We start from the raw sequence: 21,291 nt of genomic DNA, 5'->3' as shown, positions 1-21,291 counted from the left end.
AGTTGTATTCTGTGTACATAGTTTGATAATAAAATGAACCTTTGTACTTTCTTAATTGATCTTCCTGATAACATCACATTTCGCCTTGTTTGAGACTTCCACCTTCTCCTCATGGATATCTTTGTTTACGAGATGAGAAAAGCCTTGTTCAATAAGTAAGTACTCGTGGTCAGAGAAGCGGAAATGTCCTCCAGCACTGGAGGGTGCCTTTTCCCACAAACAACAGGGCACTCACCTTTCCAATGCTGAAAAATGAATGGCATTTAAAGAGGTGTGTATAGTTGGTCCTGAGATTCAGAGATGGCCAAGAAATGGTTGATGGGAAGGTAGGTTCACAGGGCATAGCTAACATTCCTGCCTTCCCTGACAAGAATGTTAAAATAAACTTGGCAAAATCAAAATGTATTATGCAAATATTTTACTTTGGTATTTATGTGACTGGTCCCGTTGTCTTTCTCATCAGAGTTGACCCCCAGGATACAGACAGTGGGAAACTCATTGAATATTAAGGTGAGGTTGTTGAACTTTCTCTTGTTGGGATGTTCATTGCCTGGCTCATGAATGTTCCTTGTACCCATTCAGCTGATGACTGAGTATTATCGAAGTCTTGCTTCGTTTTGGACAGCTTTGTTTACTAAAGAATTGGGATTGGAAATATGCAATGCCAGTGACAATCTACACTTCTGTCCTTTAGTGGAGTTTGATGGTTTCAATAGGTGCATTTAATGTCAGAGAAATGTATACAATATACCTCCTGAAATTCTTTTTCTTCGCAGACGTCCACGAAAACAGGGGAGTGCTCCAAAGAATGAATGACGGTTAAAACGTTAAAACCCTGAAGCCTCCCCCCAACTCTCCCTCCCACACACAAGCAACCCCCAACACCCCCACCAGCAAAAAAGCATCAACATCCCCCACCGAGCACTCAAGCATGCAGCAGAGCATCAATAAAGACACGTACTCGCAGTAGCCCAAAGACTACTCGTTCACCTGATAATTTGACGTACCGCAGCTCTCTGGGCACACAACCCCTGGCAGCTAACCCGCTGCTCCAGAGCTGGTGGTTAGATCCAGAACATTAATCCGAGGAACTCCTGCAGCGTATGTCCTGAGGCCCTTATTATTGACTTCCATCAGCCATCACTTCGTACTTTGTGAGATGCATGGCTCCGACCATTGGAGTGCTTCGCTTCCCCTTGATGCTCGCTGACTTCTGTGTTACCAGCTTCATACCTGCTGCTGTTAGTCAAGTGCTGCTCTGACATCAAGGGCTTTTTGGCCTATGCTGGGAGGAAGTCTTTGATGAAGGCCGGTTCTGAAAGATTCTGACTTGATGCCAGTGAGCAGGTTATCAGTAAGCACAAGCAGTTTGCGGACCACACCCTTCATCCAATTCCTATCCTCATTCCCGTTCTCTTCCCTCTTCTGTCACAATAAAGCTGCTCTCTGGGTGGAGGAGCAACAGCTCATTCTCGAAACCCAATAGCATGAACATCGTTTTCTCCTCCTAGTATTTTTTTTTCTTTTCTCTCCACCTCCCTCTTCTTCTATTCCCCTCTCTGGGCTCTTACCTCTTCTCCTCTGCTGCCCATCACCTCCACCTGGTGCCCCTCCTTCTTCCCTTTCTCCCATGGTCCACCCTCCTCTTCTATCAGATTCCTTCTTCTCCAGACCTCTCCCGCTCACCTGGCTTCACCTATCACCTTCTAGCAATCTTTCCTCCCCTCCCTCCGACATTATTCTGACGTCTTCCCCCTTCCTTTCCAGTCCCAGAGAAGGGTCTCTGCCTGAAAAGTGAAATGTTTCTTCACTTCCATGGTTGTTATCCGATCTGCTGAGTTCCTCCGGCATTTGTGCGAGTTGCTTTGTTGATCAGTTTATGAACCTCTGAAGTTCTCAGCAATTTATTCACTACACTGGAGAAGACCAAATTGCTCACAGTAACTTCTGGATTTTTGTAGAATGTAAGATTTTCTCCGTTACTACACTGACAGCTGATAGTTTCTCTGTCATTCTCAGTGGATGCCCCTTGGACCACTGATTTAAAGATGGTGAGGTACCCCACCAATGAATTGCTTTTCACTCTCACATTCTGATTACTGAAGTGTACATAACTTGCACCATCCTTATACTTTTCCTTGCTGATCTTGGTAAAATCGTGTTCATGCCTCTGTGTGATGATGGTTCAACGGTTTCGTTAATGCCAGAAGGTATGGATTTGGCAGTGTGGAGGATCAGAGGGACCTTGGGCTCCGTGTCCACTGGACACTCAAAGCCGCTGTGCAGGTTGACATTGTTGTTTAGAAGGCGCACGATGCTATGGCCTTCATCAAGCCTGGGATTGAGCTCAAGAGATGTGAGGTAACATTACAGCTATACAAGACCTTAGTTAGACCCCACTTGGAGTACTGCATTCAGTTCTGGTCACCTCACTACAGGAAGGATGTGGACACTATAGAGAACATTTACAAGGATGTTGCCTGGATTGGAAGGTGTACCTTATGAGAATAGGTTGAGTGTACTTGGCCTTTTCTCCTTGGAGCGACGGAGGATGAGAGGTGACCTGATGGAGGGATATAAGATGAGAGGCATTGATCATGTGGATAGCCAGAAGCTTTTTACCAGGGCTGAAATGGCTAACATGAGGGGGCATAGTTTTAAGATGCTTGGAAATAGGTACAGGAGGAATGTCAGAGGTAAGTTTTTCACACAGAGAGTGGTGAGTGTGTGGAATACACTGCCAGCAGTGGTGATGGAGGTGGATACAATAGGGTCTTTTCAGAGACTCTTAGGTAGGTATAAGGAACTTAGAAAAATGGAGGGCTATGCAGTAGGGAAATTCTAAGCAGTTTCTAGAGTGGGTTACATGGTCGGCACAACATTGTGGGCCGAAAGGCCTGTAATGTGCTGTAGATTCCTATGTTTCTAATGTACAATACACAACCTGAAATTCTTACTCTCCCCAGACATCCTCAAAACAGAAGAAAACCCCCAAAGAATGAATGACAGAAAAAATGTAGGTACCCCAAAGACCCCTGTCCCCCTCCCACGCATGAGCAGCGCAACCCTTCCCATCCCCTCACTTATTCTAGCATTAACATCGGCATTCCCACCATCCACCCTGAAAGCAACAACAAAGCCCCCAAAGAGAAGCCTTGGCCTACAGTCCATCAAAAACTAACTGCTCACTCCAACAGCTTTGACACCTCACAGGCACTCTCTCTCACTAACAAGGGAGAGGCAGATAACGCTCCTTCAACACTGTTACAGAACCTTGTGAAATTATTTTTGCTCACAGCATATTGAAGTTTTTAAACCTTCTGTGCTAAGAGCAAGGGCTGAAATGCATCTGTTTTTCAGCACAGTCGCTCATACGATGTGACACAGAGTGAAGTTTCTTCCTTGGCACAATCAGCACCTCTCAAGTTACTTGCCTGAGTTGTATTTCTTCCACGAAGCAGAGAAATCACGGAACAAAATAGATTCTTACTATTAAAACATACATTTTAATTTGTGACGGATGTTTAGTCTGTAGCTCTTGTATTAATATATCTGAAAATGTCAGAAAACAGGATCTTTGAGAAAAGTGTCTAGACTGGGAGTTCTTAACTTGGGATCCATGGATAGATTCCAGGGTTATCCGTGAACTTGGATGGGATAAAAATTTACTTGTTTATTTTCTCTAACCTCTAACTGAAATTTAGCATTTCCTTCCTTGATGAATGTCAGCAAAAAACCACAGTAGTTCCAGCAGTCCCTGCGACTTCGTCACCGATAGAAATCACAGATATCTTCCTATCACATTACAGCTGTTACAAATATCTCAATATATCGTCTACGCTCATCACTGTGAAATTATAGTAGTTATTAGACCTGCTACTAGATTGAACGTGATCACAAAGACCACGCCACAGTTTATTAAAGTTTAAAAATAAAGTTTAATTTTAACTTGCCTAGATTTTAAATGTATAGTCGTTATTTAATGCGTTAATAAAGCGCATATGTCACAAGTTTGTTTATTTTGATATTTTGATCATGATTTCATTATCACAAACGCGAGGAATCTGCGGGTGCAGGAAATCAAAGCAACACCTACAAGATGCTGGAGGAACTGAACTGGCCAGGCAGCATTTATGGGGAAAGGTACGGTCGACGTTTCGGGCCGAGGCCCTTTGGCAGGATAGTCTTAGGCACATATATATAGCAAGGATGCCTGAGACTTTTGCAGGGTACTGCATGTTTTATATAGTTAGATACAAATGAGTGACGTCTAAAAGGAATTTTACTGAAAGCTGTATAAAAAAGCCATCTAATTGATAAAGGAACTTTGTTTAGCCTATTGCGGAGCTGGTAGAGCAGTGCCAGGGATGGGGTGGACGGCATGATGCAAGCCTATAGAGGTGGGTGTTGAGGTTTTGCTGGCAGAACCTAATCTCTCCTTGGCATTATGGGGGCTACAAAGAAAAGAACCATCAGGACTATCACAGAGTCTGCTGAGCGAGCCTCCAAGTGGCTATGGATCAAGAGGTGTGACCAGTGGACCAATGCTGCTGGGACACAAGCCGGGGTCTGATCAACCCTGGCTCGGTCACTTGGGCAAGAGTGTCTGATGTTGAAAGACCCAAAACACCTGATGACCCCAGGTTACCTCAATGATGATGTGTCCCAGCACATCCTAGGATGTATCTCAGTAGACATCACTTCTGCATAAAAATCACAGACAAAGCTATTTCATTCCTGAGACTTGACACAATTTGATCTTATTGTCTCTAGACAGTCTATCTTTCCATGAATAATCTTTCCCTTTGGAAAAAAATTGACTCTTTAATCTGCCTTGCAATATTGTACATTGTTGACTACTGAATAACCACGATCATGTCTGGCAGGTGTTAGATTACTATGTGCTGTGAATTATTCCTCTTTCCATCACAGTGTATCACTTCTCCCAAAGAGCATTCATTATCAGTCAATGAAGCTGACTGATAATGGAATCTCTGTGAACAGAAATTCCTCGTAGAGGATGGAAGTCATTCAGCTCCCATTATAGATAGAAAATAGCTGCATGTTCTAATCATACCTTAAAGCTCTTGGTCTACAGGCTTGTTAGTCACAGTACTTAAGGTTTATTTTACAAGTATTTTTCAATGCAGTCAGGATTTCTGCCTAGGCTATCCATTCCTGTACTGAGTTCCAGATCTTTGCTGCCCACTGGGTTAAAAAGAAACCCTCATTATTCCTTGCATCAGTATTTCTGAATTATGGACCAGCACAGTAGAAGAGTGGTTAGCACAACGGTTTACGGTACTGGTGACCTGGGTTCAAATCCTGCCACTGCCTATTAGGAGTTTGTGTGTTCTCTTCTGATGACGTGGGTTTCCTCTGGGTGCTCAGGTTTCCTCCCACAGTCCAAAGATTGTGTATTTAGTTGTTCAGCATAAATTGTCCCGTGAATGGGCTCAGATTAAATTTGGGGATTGCTGGCTGGCATGTTTTAAAGACCTGGCAAGGACTAATCCACGCTGTATCTTAATAAATATCAATAACTCAACAATAATAAACAATATTAAACTAATAATTTCCTGACTTTTAATATCCCCAACCACCGGGCTGCAAAGCATGTGCTACCGGACCGTGAAGAAACGATACAAGTCAGCTGCACCTTCCCTCACTCCCTGTCACGCACTGTTGAACCTGAACATAGGGTTGCCAACTGTCCTGTATTAGCCGGGACATCCCGTATATTGAGCTAAATTGGTTTGTCCCATACGGGACTGCCCTTGTCCCGTATTTCCCCCGCTAAGGTAGAGCATTCCTATGAAACCTATCATGCCGAAATGGCGTGTAGCGAAGAAGCAATTACCATTGGTTTATATGGGAAAAATTTTTGAGCATTCCCAGACCCAAAAAATAACCTACCAAATCATACTAAATATCACATAAAATCTAAAATAACACTAACATATAGTAAAAGCAGGATTAATATGATAAATACTCAGCCCATATAAAGTAGAAATAATGTATGTACAGTGTAGTTTCACTGAACAGAATCTCCCAAAACCGATTTGTGGAAAAAAAAATTGGCACATACGCGCTTGCACACGTCACACATGCGCACACAGGTGCCCGCGCAAGGCTTCATGGTCATGGTAGTCTTTCTCGGGGTAAACATAAGTGTCCCAGAATTTGACTGCTACTTTTGTCCCTTATTTGGGAGTGAGAAAGTTGGCAACCCTAACTGTGAAAGACATGTTGAGGTGAATTTAACCCTACTTGAACACCATCTCCCCCCCCCCACCCCCAGTCGGCCAGTCTGCAAGAATATTGTCAATATTAAACCGGTCCGCAGTGCAAAAACGGTTGAGGACCCCTGTCCTAACCATTCCACTCTGCCAATTCATATGACATCTTCTGCATAACTCCTGGAGAAAAAGTTCAATAGCTTACTTCAATATTTCATTCTAACTTTGTCTCGACCAAATGGGCAACAATGATTCCCACCCCCCCACCCCAACTCCAAAATGCTAGGAGCACGATTCAATCATCTCCAGGGCTCATGACAGTATTCTAGTACTCTGCACAGTGTTAGTCTCTGCAATGCTCTCGCTTTGGAAGTTTGCTGTGCGGCTGACGGACAGAAACAGGATCATTCTGAACTGTAGGGGACAAATTTCACATAAGAACTGATCTATGGGAACTGGGCCACAGCTGTACTCCAAACAGTACCGAAAAGGAGAAAGAGAAATTGGAATTTTCAAAGAAAGACATATTTATTTACCAGCAGGCTAAAAAACTTCACTAAGAATAACTGACTGTTTGTTCTAAATTTCCAACTGAACTATGAGTTATCGACGAAAATACCATATCTCTGTGTAACTCTGCAGCATTATCTGGAATAGTTACAGCGTGCTGCTGATGACAGGGAATTCTAATCTTCATAAACATCAAATGTCAGAGTTAAGTCTTCATAAGTATAAAACATGTGTTAAACCACATTAACTTAAATGTAACCGATAGCAAACAGCTAGAATCCTTAAAAGAGCAAACATTGTTGGTACTGGAAGAGAGGGTGGTGTCCCAAGCAGGGCTGTGTATTGTTGGTACTGGAAGAGAGGGTGGTGTCCCAAGCAGGGCTGTGCATTGTTGGTACTGGAAGAGAGGGTGGTGTCCCAAGCAGGGCTGTGTATTGTTGGTACTGAAAGAGAGGGTGGTGTCCCAAGCAGGGCTGTGTATTGTTGGTACTGGAAGAGAGGGTGGTGTCCCAAGCAGGGCTGTGCATTGTTGGTACTGGAAGAGAGGGTGGTGTCCCAAGCAGGGCTGTGTATTGTTGGTACTGAAAGAGAGGGTGGTGTCCCAAGCAGGGCTGTGCATTGTTGGTACTGGAAGAGAGGGTGGTGTCCCAAGCAGGGCTGTGTATTGTTGGTACTGGAAGAGAGGGTGGTGTCCCAAGCAGGGCTGTGCATTGTTGGTACTGGAAGAGAGGGTGGTGTCCCAAGCAGGGCTGTGTATTGTTGGTACTGGAAGAGAGGGCGGTATCCCAAGCAGGGCTGTGTATTGTTGGTACTGGAAGAGAGGGTGGTGTCCCAAGCAGGGCTGTGCATTGTTGGTACTGGAAGAGAGGGTGGTGTCCCAAGCAGGGCTGTGCATTGTTGGTACTGGAAAAGAGGGTGGTGTCCCAAGCAGGGCTGTGTATTGTTGGTACTGGAAGAGAGGGTGGTGTCCCAAGCAGGGCTGTGCATTGTTGGTACTGGAAGAGAGGGTGGTGTCCCAAGCAGGGCTGTGTATTGTTGGTACTGGAAGAGAGGGTTGTGTCCCAAGCAGGGCTGTGTATTGTTGGTACTGGAAGAGAGGGTAGTGTCCCAAGCAGGGCTGTGTATTGTTGGTACTGGAAGAGAGGGTGGTGTCCCAAGCAGGGCTGTGCATTGTTGGTACTGGAAAAGAGGGTGGTGTCCCAAGCAGGGCTGTGTATTGTTGGTACTGGAAGAGAGGGTGGTGTCCCAAGCAGGGCTGTGCATTGTTGGTACTGGAAGAGAGGGTGGTGTCCCAAGCAGGGCTGTGCATTGTTGGTACTGGAAGAGAGGGTGGTGTCCCAAGCAGGGCTGTGTATTGTTGGTACTGGAAGAGAGGGTTGTGTCCCAAGCAGGGCTGTGTATTGTTGGTACTGGAAGAGAGGGTAGTGTCCCAAGCAGGGCTGTGTATTGTTGGTACTGGAAGAGAGGGTGGTGTCCCAAGCAGGGCTGTGCATTGTTGGTACTGGAAGGGACGGTGCCATGCCAAACAGGGCTATGCTTGATTTCCCTTTCTTCTGTTTTATTTTGTAGGAGTGGAGGACGTGCCCAGCCTGACATTAAACACAGAAGATTCCACAGATACAGGAAATCTTGAATAACACATACGAAGTGCTGGAGGAACACAACGGGTCAGGCAACATCTACGGAGAGCAGCAAGCTGTTGACAATTTGGACCGAGGCCTGAATGCTGATTTCAGAGGTTTCAGAAGTTGCAGTCTCAGCCAGCTCCATTACAGACACAAGTCTCAACAGCATTGACAACACTTTCAAAAGATGTTGTTGCCTCAAGAACATGGCAACCATTCCTAATGACCTTCACCATCCAGAACATGCCCTCTTCTTCATTACTCCATCAGGGAGGATGAAGACACACGCTCAGCAGCTTAGGAACAGCTTCTTCTCTTCTTCCATCAGATTTCTGAATGATACGAACCTCCCTGTTTCACTTCTGCATTTTTTTTATTATTGTAACTTATAGTAATTCCTTTTGCCTGCGCCTTACTGTTGCAACAAAACAATAAATTTCACAACTAATGCCAGCAACAATCTGATTCTGATTAGTCTGAATTACATATCAGTATTGATTATCTGTATCCCTGTGTAACTCTGCAGCATTATCTGGAATAGTTACAGTGTGCTGCTGATGACAGGGAATTCTAATCTTCATAAACATCAAACGTCAGAGTTAAGTCTTCATAAGTATAAAACATGTGGTAAACCACATTAACCTAAATGTAACCGATAGCAAACAGCTAGGATCCTTAAAAGAGCAAACCAATACTAAATAAATAAAATAAATAAATTACCGTATATGTATATCGAATAGATTAAAAATCATGCAAAAACATGAGGTAGTGTTCACGGGTTCAATGTCCACTTAGGAATCGGATGGCAGAGGGGAAGAGGCTGTTCCTGAATCACTGAGTGTGTGCCTTCAGGCTTCTGTATCTCCTACCTGATGGTAACAGTGAGAAAAGGGCATGCCCTGGGTGCTGGAGGTCCTTAATAATGGACGCTGCCTTTCTGAGACACCGCTCCTTGAAGATGTCCTGAGTACTTTGTAGGCTAGTGCCCAAGATGGAGCTGACTAAATTTACGATTCTCTGCACCTCTCTGATTTATCTGTATTAGGCATCTGTATTGATTATCTGTATTAGGTATCTGTTCTGATTATCTGTGTTAGGTACCTGCATTGATTTATCTGTATTAGGCATCTGTATTGATTATCTGTATTAGGTATCTGTTCTGATTATCTGTGTTAGGTACCTGCATTGATTTATCTGTATTAGGCATCTGTATTGATTATCTGTATTAGGTATCTGTTTTGATTATCTGTATTAGGTATCTGTATTGATTTATCTGTATTAGGTATCTGTTTTGATTATCTGTATTAGGTATCTGTATTGATTTATCTGTATTAGGTATCTGTATTGATTATCTGTATTAGGTATCTGTATTGATTTATCTGTATTAGGTATCTGTATTGATTATCTGTAATAGGTATCTGTATTGATTTATCTGTATTAGGTATCTGTATTGATTATCTGTATTAGGTATCTGCCAGTGTTGTTCTGATACGGTTCCAGACAAGGAATTAGATCCATTTCTGTTTCGTGGAACTGGGAATACCATTTACCTCCATGAAGAGTCAAAGTGGCAACAGGAGGTCTTCCCTTGTACACTCGTAATTGTTACTAACTGATTTACAATCCCATTTGTCCTGTCAGTGCAGCCTGTCATGTTTTAAGGGTGGTTCCCGGCTATTTCTTTGTGCTGATGACTGACTCATGAGCAAGTTCTCTGGCACAGTCTTGCTTCTAATTATGGCTCATTTTGCAATTGAACCTCAGTGGAAGTTTCTGTAAAGGTGTATGAGGAACTTGGGCTGGGTCTGCTCTGCATGATGCTCAGGTATCGCCATACGAATGTCATCATGTCTGCCGTAGCAGAAACTGAGGAGCCTGCTTCTGTCTCTTTACTTTATCTACTGTACGTAGCCGGCTCTGGGGTTGAGATACATCGCTACCAAAGGAGCTGGAAGGCTCTTCCCCATTCCTTTACTCAGCTCTACCTAACCTGGGGGTTTCTCTAATAATAAGAAATAATGGCGTAACAAATAGGAGCAAGAGAAGGCCAAATGGCCTGTCGTGCCTCCTCTACCATTCAGTAGTGCCTGGCTGTGGATTCAGCAGCCTTTTCTGCATAACCTTTACTTCCCCTGCTATGCAAAAATACCTAACTGTCTCGAATATATTTATTTTTAACACGCCAACAAACAGTGTGGGGGGGGCGGGGTCTCAAAGCATTACTGAAGAGCAATCTCCAAGCTGGAGTGAACTGTACTGGGAGAGACCAGCAGCTTCCACCGCAGCAGGGGGCGACGAGGGGGACGGTGGGATCCAGATCGTCTGTTCGCACAGGGAGCAGGTAGAGTAAAGGCCCACACGCAGAAAGCTGCAAACCAGAGCCCCACATCCCATTCCAGAGCTACACCTCTCAGAATCAGAATCAGGTTTAATATCACTGGCACACGCCATGAAATTTGTTGTTCTATGACAGCAGTATATTGCAATGCATAACAATAAAAACTATAAATTACAGTAAGTATATTTTAAAAAGTAGACTAATTAACTAGTGCAAAGAGAGAGGGAAAAATGATAGTGGGGGAGTGTTCATGGCTTCATTGTCTATTCAGACATCGGATGGCAGAGGGGAAGAAGCTGTTCCTCTCTCTCCAATTGACCCAACACCTGTACTCAATGACTCAATGCCAATTCGTTGATGTGGAAATACTACCTGAGAAAGTTTTCAGGGTGCAGGATCCCGGCACAGGAGCGGAGCAGGGAGTCACGCCTTTTGACAGCATGACAACACTACCTATGTATAGCGCTAAGATGAATCCTTTCATCGTGACTGTTTCCGGGGACACATCCCAAGCACTTAGCAAGGTATCAGTGTATTAATCTTAGCAGTGCTGTCACCATGGAGCTCAGGGCAGAAGGATCCTGCTCCAACCCAGGCCAATCCTTAATTGACTGAAGGAAGTAATGATTACAGGAAGTCTTTCTCCATCAGGAAACATGTGCAATGCTTCGGCTGGGTTTAATGGCTGTGGTTCGTGTCCTCTGCAGTTACTGTTTTTGCAGCCCATGCTTATCCAGGCAGAGCCAGCATTGCGTAATTGACTGTGTGCAACTTCTCCTCGACGATTAACAGGCCGTTGGCAAATTTTCTCCTCTTAATCCCTGAGAGCTGAGGCCTGTTGTGGGACCCGCGACCCCTGCCCGGTCCCTGGCCTTAGCTGAGAGCCGTTAATTCAGTACAGACCAGGAGTGAAAGTGAAACCTTCCTGATGTGTGCAGATCAGCTTATCGTGTCCTTAATCAGCCGTCCTGACACAACCACAGCCCTGATGGGGAAAGTTAACTAAACCATGTCATCCTAATTTAATTTATGGCACAACTAAAGTGAAAACATAAACTTCTAATTATGTACACACGACAGTAGCAAGAATTTTACTGCACCCTGTGGGCCCAGGGTCAGAAAAAATTTAACCAATTATTGACCCTTGGACTTCTCAAATCTGTTCAGTTAATCTTCAGCAACTGTTGCTTATTAGCTTGGCCCGGTTATTTTCAGAACAGCACCGGACATTTCAATTCAGTTGTAATGAGACTTGCTCTCTTGTGCCATAATAGTATAGAGAACAAAGCAGGTAGCAAATAGAGAAAACGAACTCTTTTCTTACCAACACACGCAAACTGCTGGAGGAACTCAGCAGGTCAGGCAGCATCTAAAGAGAGGAATAAACAGTCGACATTTCAGGCCGAGACCCCTCAGGACTGGAAAGGAAGGGGGAAGGCACCAGAATAAGAATGTGGGGGGGGAGGTGAAGGAGTACAAGCTGGCAGGTGATAGGTGAAGTCAGGTGAGGGATGAAGTGAGAAGCTGGGAGGTGATTGGTGGAAAAGGTAAAGGCCTGAAGAAGAAGGAATCTGATAGGAAAGGTGCGTGGACCATGGGAGGAAGGGAAGGAGGAGAGGCACCAGAGGGAGGAGGTAGGCAGGTGAGAAGAAGAGAAGAGAGAAGAATGGAGCTAATATGAGGAAAAGGAGAGAAAGGGAAGTGGAGAGAAATTACTGGAAGTTAGAGAAACTGACGTTCATGTTGTCAAGCTGGAAACTACTCAGATGGAATGTGAGGTGTTGCTCCTCCAACCTAAGAGAGGCTCATTGTGACAGTAGAAGAAGTCATGGACCAACATAAAGATAAGAGATTCTACAGATGCTGGAAAACCAAAGCAACACACAGGAAATGCTGGAGGAACTCGGCAGGTCAGGCAGCATCTATGGAAATGAATAATGAGTCAATGTTTCTTCAGGACTGGAAAGGAAGAGGGAAGACAGTAGAATCAAAAGTTGAGGGAAGGGGAAGGAGGGAAAGCTGATAGGTGGAGCCAGCAGGGTAGGAAAGATGAAAAGCTGGAGAGGAAGGAACCAGATAGGAGAGGAGAGTGGACCATAGGAGAAAGGGAAGGAGGAGGGGATCCAGCAGGGTCCAATATGTTGGAATGGGAATGGAGAGTGGAAATACAATGGTTGGCTGCTGGGAAATCCTGTCTGTAGAAAACTACTCCTTTTAAATTTTGCCTTCTGTCCCTGATGGTTCCTCATCTTTGCACTTTCATTTTCTAATCCATTGCTGTAAAAGATTCAGTTTAGACCTTTGAAGTCTAGGACCAACGTGAGAGTCCTGTAATGCTCCTGCATCAAAGCTGCCAAGTTGTACTCAATGGGACATGACCCAGGCTGACAAGACCTGTATGTTTGTTTCATTTCCTGAGAAAGAAATATGTATGTAGATGACCTAAGCCAGAGACTGCCGAGACTGAACGTCCTGCTGAGGTAGCTGGTCACTGACAAGGAAAGGGAGGGTGAGAAATCAGCCAAGAATCCCATTCCTTATCACAGTTATGTTACACATGCTGGAACATATGTTTGTTGACATTGGAAAAGATCAGAGCCAGATTTGGTGAGAAGTTCCCACAAGGCCAATATCCTGTAATAATTCTCAACCAAGACTCACGTACTAAGGGGGGACAGGAAAGTGACAGTAACCTTGGAACTATTCCAGGAACTATTTGGACTCCGGGAAAAGGGAGGTGTTAGACTGGGAACAAAAGAAATTCCAGAGCTTGCATTGCTTGATCCTGAAAGCTGACAGAGGACTATTAATCATTTTGCATTCCTGTAATTACTTTGGTTTGCTGTCCACAGATATGCAAATTCTGACTAAACTAAGGAAGGGAGTTTAACGGTGTAAAGTTCATGAATTATTGTTCATTTACAACTGGGCTCTTGAACAGAGGGCAATGAAGAATTATGTACAGAATGGAGGAGATCGTGAAATATTTCCTTCATTGACTGACATCATTCAACAATTTGTGTTTTTATAACACATTAGGGTGGTGGGTGGAGGTACGTCTCTACCAAAGGAGGTGTAAGATGCTCCTTCCCTCCGCTACCTACAGGTCACCCTTGGGCAAGGTACAGCACCTGCTTAGCCCCACTCCATTCAGGGTCAAGCAGGTGGGGGATGGTCCTTTGAGAGCTGGTGCAGATCACAAGTCCTGGTTATGCGACCACTGACACCAGGCAGGCAATCTCTGAAGGGTATTGATAATGGCTGGGGTCATCTGTCATATAAAGACACTGTCCAGAAGAAGGCAATGGCAAACCATTTCGGCAGAAAAAATTGCCAAGAACAATTATGGTCATGAGACCATGATCACCCACATCATAGGACACAGCACATAAAAGGACCATAAGATAGAGGAGCAGAATTAGGCCATTTGGCCCAACAAGTCTACTCCGCCATTTCATCATGGCTGATCCATTTTCCTCTCAGCCTCAGTCTCCTGCCTTAACCCTGTATTCCTTCATGCCTTGACTAATCAAGAACTAATGAAGAATCTATCAACCTCTGTCTTAAATATACATAAACAGTTGTCCTCCACAGCCACCTGTTGAAATGAATTCCACAGATTCATCACTCTGGCTAAAGAAGTTCCTCCTCATCTCTATTCTAAAAGGACGCCCCTCTATTCTGAGACTGTGTCCCCGGTCCTGGACTCTCCCACCATAGGAAACATCCTCTCCACATCCACTCTGTCGAAGCCTTTCAACATAATGATGATGACAGCACATTACTAGTTCAATATACAGCCATCTATTTGCATCTAGCATACCAAGTGTTTATTCTTTGACTGACCGGTGGGTGGGTTTGGAACTCTTTCAACCTGAACCCAACCATGTGATATGGAATGTAATAATTTCTTATTTCAACAGTGTGTGAGCCTTGACAATCTAGCAGCGCTTCCGATATAGAAAGCATGAAGCCAACGAGTTTGTGTGATTGTTCTGCACGAACAGAAAGGATTATTTATTGAGGAACAAAATGGCTCCTTCAGTGTTGCATATCTCATTGTACAATTCCATACGTAAGTGAACAGAAATGGTGGGCCAGTTCATGCTGAATCAAGCCTGCAGCCTGGACTGGATTTCTTACCCAGGCCATAGGGGTGCAGGGTGTTGATCTCACTGATCTCCCCCCACCAGATCTGAAGAACAATCAGACAGTTCTAGTCAGTACATTGCACGGGCCCTGCCCTCCAATATGGTCCTTACCGAAGAAAGGTATGAAGATCCAGCTGTATGCTCTGCATTTAGAAACATTTAAATATATTTGAACTTGATGCAAGAACACTTTTTGTTCCCCATTTCTACCCCTCAAGCATCTTTTTCCAGAAGTCAGATATCCACTGTCACCTCTCTTTCCCTCTTTGTATTTCTGAAGTCTTTTGGTATCCTATTTTATATTATTGGCTAGCTTACTGTCACATTTCCTTTTTTTTAGTTGCCTTCTGTTGGTTTATGAATGTTCCCAATCCTCCAACTTCCCAATAATTTGTGCTATGTTATGTGCCTTCTCTTTGACTTCCCTCGTCAGCCATAGTTACCTCATTGCCCTTTTAGAATCCCTCTTCTACTTTGAGCTGAACTGATCCTGTATCTTCGGAGTTTTAGAGTCATCGAAAAGTACAGCACAGAAACAGGCCCTTCGGCCCATCTAGTCCATACTGAACTATTTAAACTGCCTACTCCCATCGACCAGTACTGGGACTGTAGCCCTCCATACCCCTACCATCCATGTACCTATCCAAACCTCTTAAATGTTGAAACTGAGCTCGCACGCACCACTTGCACTGGGAGCTTGTTCCACACTCACGACCCTCTGAATGAAGAAGTTTTCCCTTATGTTCCCTTTAAACTTTTCATCTCACTCACAGAAACTGCAGCCATTGCTGCTCTACACTTTAAACTCCAATGGCCAGCTTTTCTCTCATTTATTTTTTAATTTAATATAGAGATACAGTGCAGAATCCGCCTTTCCGGCCCTTTGAGCCACATCACCCCAGCAATCCCTGACTTCACCCTGGCCTCATCATGGGACAATTTACAATGACCAATTGACCTACCAACCGGTACGTCTTTGGACTGTGGGAGGAAATCAGAGCACCTGGAGGAAACCTGTGCATTCCATTGGTTTCCTTACAAACTCCTTACAGGTGACATCAGAAATGAACTCATGACTGTGTGTTGTTACCTTTATTGCACTGAATTACTGATTCATCTGATATTAGCTTCCTCTTTCAAACTGCAGAATAAATTATATCGATTTCTCCTTCTGGTAAAAAAAAATTCCCCTCTCCCTTTCCACTTTGGCCTCTTACCTCTTCTCACCCGCCTATCACCTCCCCTGGGTTCCCTCCTCCTCCCCTTTCTCCTATAGTCCACTCTCTCTCCTATCAGATTCCTTCCTCTCCAGCCCTTTATCTTTCCCACCCACCGGGATTCACCCATCAGCTTCTAATTATCTTCCTTCACCTCCCCCAACCTTTTTGCTCTGGCACCTTCCCCACTTTCTTTCCAGTTCTGAAGAAGGATCCCGGCCCCAAACCTCGACTGTTTATCCCTTTCCATAGGTGCTGCCTGACCTGCTGAGTACCTCCAGTATTTGGTGTTTGTTGCTTTGGATTTCCAGCATCTGCAGGCTTTTTCATGTTTATTAGATTAGATTCAACTTTATTGTCATTGTGCCGAGTACAGATACAAAGCGAGTGAAATGCAGTTAGCATCTGACCGGAAATGCAAAGAATAGTGTTATTTACAAAATAACTGCGAATAAAAAGTAAGTGCTACAGCACGCAAATATAAAAGTACTGAGACAGTACAATATGGGTGCAATACTGCTTAGCGCTGTGATGTGAGGTTCAGCAGTGTCACAGCCTCAGGGAAGAAGTTCTTATATCATGATCACTGTCTCTTAAGGGTTTCTTTACCTTAAGATCCTTTTGATATCGGGTGTCAGATCCAGCACAATACAAAACCTTAGAGGCAGCTGCGCAGCCTGGGCCCCACTACTGGGATGGGGCCAACAGAGGATACCAGTCTCTCCTTCGATTCTCAGTGTGCGTTCACAGATCAGGGATGGATTTCAAGTTCACACGGCTGAGGCCGACAATTCTTGAGTTAATATTAAAACCACTTAAGCAGCACTTGCAACATTGCATTCTCCCTTGAAGATTTTCTGAAATGTACTTACTTTCTGCTTTGCTTGTCAAATTTACATGATGAAATATTGTATGCAGTGCTTCCATTCCACCCCAAAGTACCCAGTTCACCAATGCAGAAAATACCAAGAACTGGAGCAGAAAACTACCCACAATGCTCTAGAGCAGGGTTTCCCAGCCTTACCATTAACCAATGGGTCCATGGACCCCTGGTTTAAACTTTATACATCAAATCAAATGTCATAAATGTTGTCTGTAATACAGCAGAACAAATTAAGTGTTTTGTTTTGCATAGACTTCTCTGTCTAAGGTTCAATCTACAAAATCTGCTCCAAATTACGGCTTACCTATATATTGCCCCTTGCCTTCTCTGAAGGGAGGTCCCAGTGGGCCCTTGGTCATTGGGTGCATGTACTTTGAAGAATAGCCGCCACTGGAAACATAGTCAACGATGGTCATCAACAAAAGAACGAAAATATCCATTTGTAGCATTGTCCTTTCCCGTGTGATCTGTGTAAGAGGCGAAAGAAGAACTGTTGTTAAAAAAAAGCAAGCAGTGAGGACAGCAGATCTTTGTACATAGCTATCAGTCTGGGTGTTGGAAACAAAATCCAGTCTTATTTTGGAGCTCAGCTGAAAGCAGTTGTATCTAGGTAAAATCAGCTTTCTTCAAAATATTCGCTCTACTTCAGAGTAAGCCTTTGTACTCACACCCTTAAGTGGGCACAGTTTTTATTTTGTTCTGCAGAACACAAATTATGAATAGCTGTTCTTTATTTTTCCAGGCTTAACAGGGTTGCTAAAGTACTGGCAGCGCCAGAGAAATTTCTGAGAGTGCTGCAATGGCTCTGAAATGCAATTGCCCCAATTATCAAGGTATAGTTTTGATTGGCATTTCATGTACGGTGCATGCACAGTTTTACAAACTCAGCACAGGCTCTCTGACTGTTGCTGAGCTTCTGTACACGAGTGCCAATAGCAACAGAGTGCACAACTGCAATCAATCTAGAATCGCAGTTAAACACATTTTTTGCCACTTGCAAATATATATTTAACTTGTCATAATCCCAATTTCTCCTTTACTTTCCAGTACCTGGCTTTCCCTGAACATGCTTTATTCAAACAGTGGAATCTCAGCTTAAAAAAAATCCATGGCCTCCTCTTGTGCCAAGATGAGGCCACTGACAGGGTGGAGGAGCAACACCTTATATTCCATATGGTAGTCTCTAACCTGCTGGCATGAATAACAATTTCTCCTTCCGGTAAAAACTTTTCCCTCCCCTCTCCCTTCTTCTTCTATTCCCCACTTGGGCCTCTTACCTCTTCTCACCTACCGATCACTTCCCCTGAGTCCCCTCCTCCTTCCCTTTCTCCTATTGGCCACTCTCCTATCCTTTCAGACTCCTTCTTCTCCAGATCTTAACCCTTCCCACCCACCTGGCTTCACCTATCACCTTCCAGCTAGCCTCCTTCCCCTGCTCCCCCCAACCTTCTTACTCTGGCGTCACCTTCCTCCCTTTCCAGTCCTGATGAAGGGTCTCGGCCTGAAACGTCAACCGTTTGATGAGGGTGGAGCACTGCAGGACAGGTGGCAGGGAAGGAGTGCGAGGGGCTGTGAGGAGTGGGGTGCAGACACACCCAACCCTGAGACACAAAGCAATGTTACTTGATTCCAAGCAATTGGCTGAGTACAGCTCCGACACCATATACAATTTTGCTGTTGACACCACTGTTGTGGGCAGTATCAAAGGTGGTGATGAATCAGCCTATGGCAGTGATCCCCAACCTCCGGGCCGCGGACTGATACATTGCCGTGAAGAATGCAGTGGTGCAGCGGTAGTCAGAACGCACCCAGCCCATCTTTAAGAAAAAAGCCGAAATAAACAAGCTAATTAATTAATTGCCGCCCGGCACGTAAATGTCGTCCCAGATGAATTAATTAGCGTGTTTATTTCATTAATTAGCTTGTTTATTTCGGCTTTCATCTTAAAGATGTGCTGGGTGCGTTCCGGCTACCGCTGCACGTTGCATTCTTCATGGCCCGGAGGTTGGGGACCACTGGCCTACAGGAGGGAGATTGAAAACTTGGCTGAGTGGTGTAATAACAACAACCTCTCACTCAATGTCAATAAGACCAAGGAACTGATTGTAGACTTCAGGAGAGGGAAACCAGAGGTCCATGGGCCAGTAATCATCGGAGGATCAGAGGTGGAGAGGGTCAGTAACTTTAAAATCCTGGGTGTCGCTATCTCAGAGGACCTGTCCTGGATATAATTTCGAAGAAAGCACAATAGCGCCTCTACTTCCTCAGGAGACTGCAGAGATTTGGCATGTCATCAAAAACCTTGGCAAACTTCCACAGATGTGTGGAGGAAAGCGTGCTGACTGGTAACTTTACGGCCTGGTGTGGGAACACCAATGCCTTCAAGCTGTGAATGATGGGTTCCTGAAAAAAAAGGAGAAAATGCCAGAAATACTCAGCAATTCAGACAGCAGCTGTGGGGAGAAAAGCTGAGTTAAAATTTGAAGTTGATGATCTAATATTAATATTTCCAGTATGTTGTTTTTATTTATTACAAAGTGTTAACATAATCTTTGCTATTTTTAGCAACAATTAAAACCTAATCAAGTACTTTTATAAAGTGTACTAATTACTTGTAAGTTAAATATCCAACCTCATCTTTTTTTAACTAGATCCAGTTCTTTCCTATTATTTTAGTTGTAAATTAAATCTCCACTGCACAAGGGGAAGCTGTTTTGAGCCGACATTAAGATGACAAAGGGACCTCTCTGTCTGCTAATAACTGTGTAAGCCACAGGGAGGGCTAGAACTGTTTGTATTAATTTCTGCAACATTTGGCCCTTCTGCTCAAACATATTTTTTTCTCTAACTTCTGTAACATAAGACACATTTGAAGCCAAAACATACAAGTTGTGAATTTATCCATTAGACGTGTCTCTCAACATGCAGAGTCGTAATGACTGCTAAGTTACTTTTGGGAAAAGTGCAAAATTATTTTCTCCTATCTGCTGACAATATTTATGTTATGGCTACACTGCATAATTACCAGATGGTGACTGATAATGGAGAAATGAATTTACATTCCTACCACAGAAGCCCAATTAAATGAAATTCACATCAGTCAGGTTCAGGCTAGGACATGCAAGGCTTCTCCAAGATTTGACTTTGAAGGATGGATTCTCTGCTTCTGAGGAAGAATTTAAGCTATTGAAAGTACACCGGGAGAAATTGCGTATAAAGTGTGGAGGGCACAGTGTAATTCCAGAATTTACTCTCTCAGAGAAAAGTCTGTGAGCATAGTGAAGTTTATTAACTCACACACTTTCCTCTTAAAGCATGGATGCTGAACTTACACTGTGGCTTCTGGACTTCCTATATAGGCAATAAACTCACAATAAAGTGTAAGCACAGTAAAGATTATAAAGTAATAGAAAGATAGGGCATGGAAACAGGCCTTTTGGCCCATCAAGTCTGTGCTGACCATCAACAACCATTTACATTCATCCTATATTAATGCCCATTTTTCATTTGCCCCCTATTCACACAGCTCCAGACTCTTTGCCATTCACTACACACCAGGGGCAACGTACAGTGACCAATTAACCTATCAACATGCACATCTTTGGGAGGTAGGAGGAAAGCAGTGCACTGGGGAGAACTCATACGGTCACAGGGAGAACTTACAGTCTCCACACAGGCTGCACCAGAGTTCAGGATTGAACCAGGTCATTGGCACTGTGTGGCACTGGCTTTACGAATCTTACCACTGTGCCATTTAATCTCTTTCTGATACACTTTGACTAATGCATTCAGCTAGAATGTTTTTGCAGTATAGTTTAACCTAGTCATTCATTAGTTTGAAGTAAATAGCTTATTGACTAATTTCTTCAAATTCAGTGCCTCATGTTGGAGAGTAACTTGCTTCCCGTTCAGCTTGTGGGATCAGTGAAGAGTAACTTGCTTCCCGTTCAGCTTGTGGGATCAGTGAAGAGTAGCTTGCTTCCCGTTCAGCTTGTGGGATCTATAGAGAATAACTTGCTTCCCGTTCAGTTTGTGGGATCTGTGGAGAGTAACTTGCTTCCTGTTCAGTTTGTGGGATCTGTGGTAGCTAATGAGACAAATATGAGAAGCAGATTCTTCTGCAGATGGGCTGACTTATGGTTAAGCCACCCCTTTAAAAGCAGACAGGAATCAAAATTAATCTCAAACAATGGATTAAGTTTGGTTTAATTTTGGTTTCCAGAGAATTCCTTGCAGATATCTTTGTATATTTGAGTCTATGGTTAGAATATAACTGTTATTTTTAAAAACTGATTTTGCTGTGAAAAGATTAATGAATGGAAATAATT

At 43.8% G+C, this 21,291-nt stretch overlaps 1 protein-coding gene across 7 annotated transcripts in view; it reads right to left on the bottom strand.

The window, feature by feature from the left end:
- The window catches only part of col8a2 (collagen, type VIII, alpha 2), a 223,073-nt gene that overhangs the window by 50,442 nt on the left and 151,340 nt on the right, over positions 1–21,291 (bottom strand). For 6 of the 7 annotated variants that reach the window (XM_072247123.1, XM_072247122.1, XM_072247121.1 and 3 more), the window contains one exon: positions 17,268–17,430. In XM_072247123.1, coding sequence (XP_072103224.1) covers positions 17,268–17,412 — 145 coding nt within the window. In that variant the 5' untranslated portion in view covers positions 17,413–17,430. Of the gene's footprint in view, positions 1–17,267; positions 17,431–21,291 lie in introns of those variants that run through there. The other variant, XM_072247127.1, reaches the window with a different exon arrangement.

The sequence above is a fragment of the Mobula birostris genome, chromosome 30 (genome assembly GCF_030028105.1).
Source record: "Mobula birostris isolate sMobBir1 chromosome 30, sMobBir1.hap1, whole genome shotgun sequence".
In the NCBI taxonomy this organism is placed as follows: Eukaryota; Metazoa; Chordata; class Chondrichthyes; order Myliobatiformes; family Myliobatidae; genus Mobula; species Mobula birostris.
This window is presented reverse-complemented; position numbering and strand designations above follow the sequence as displayed.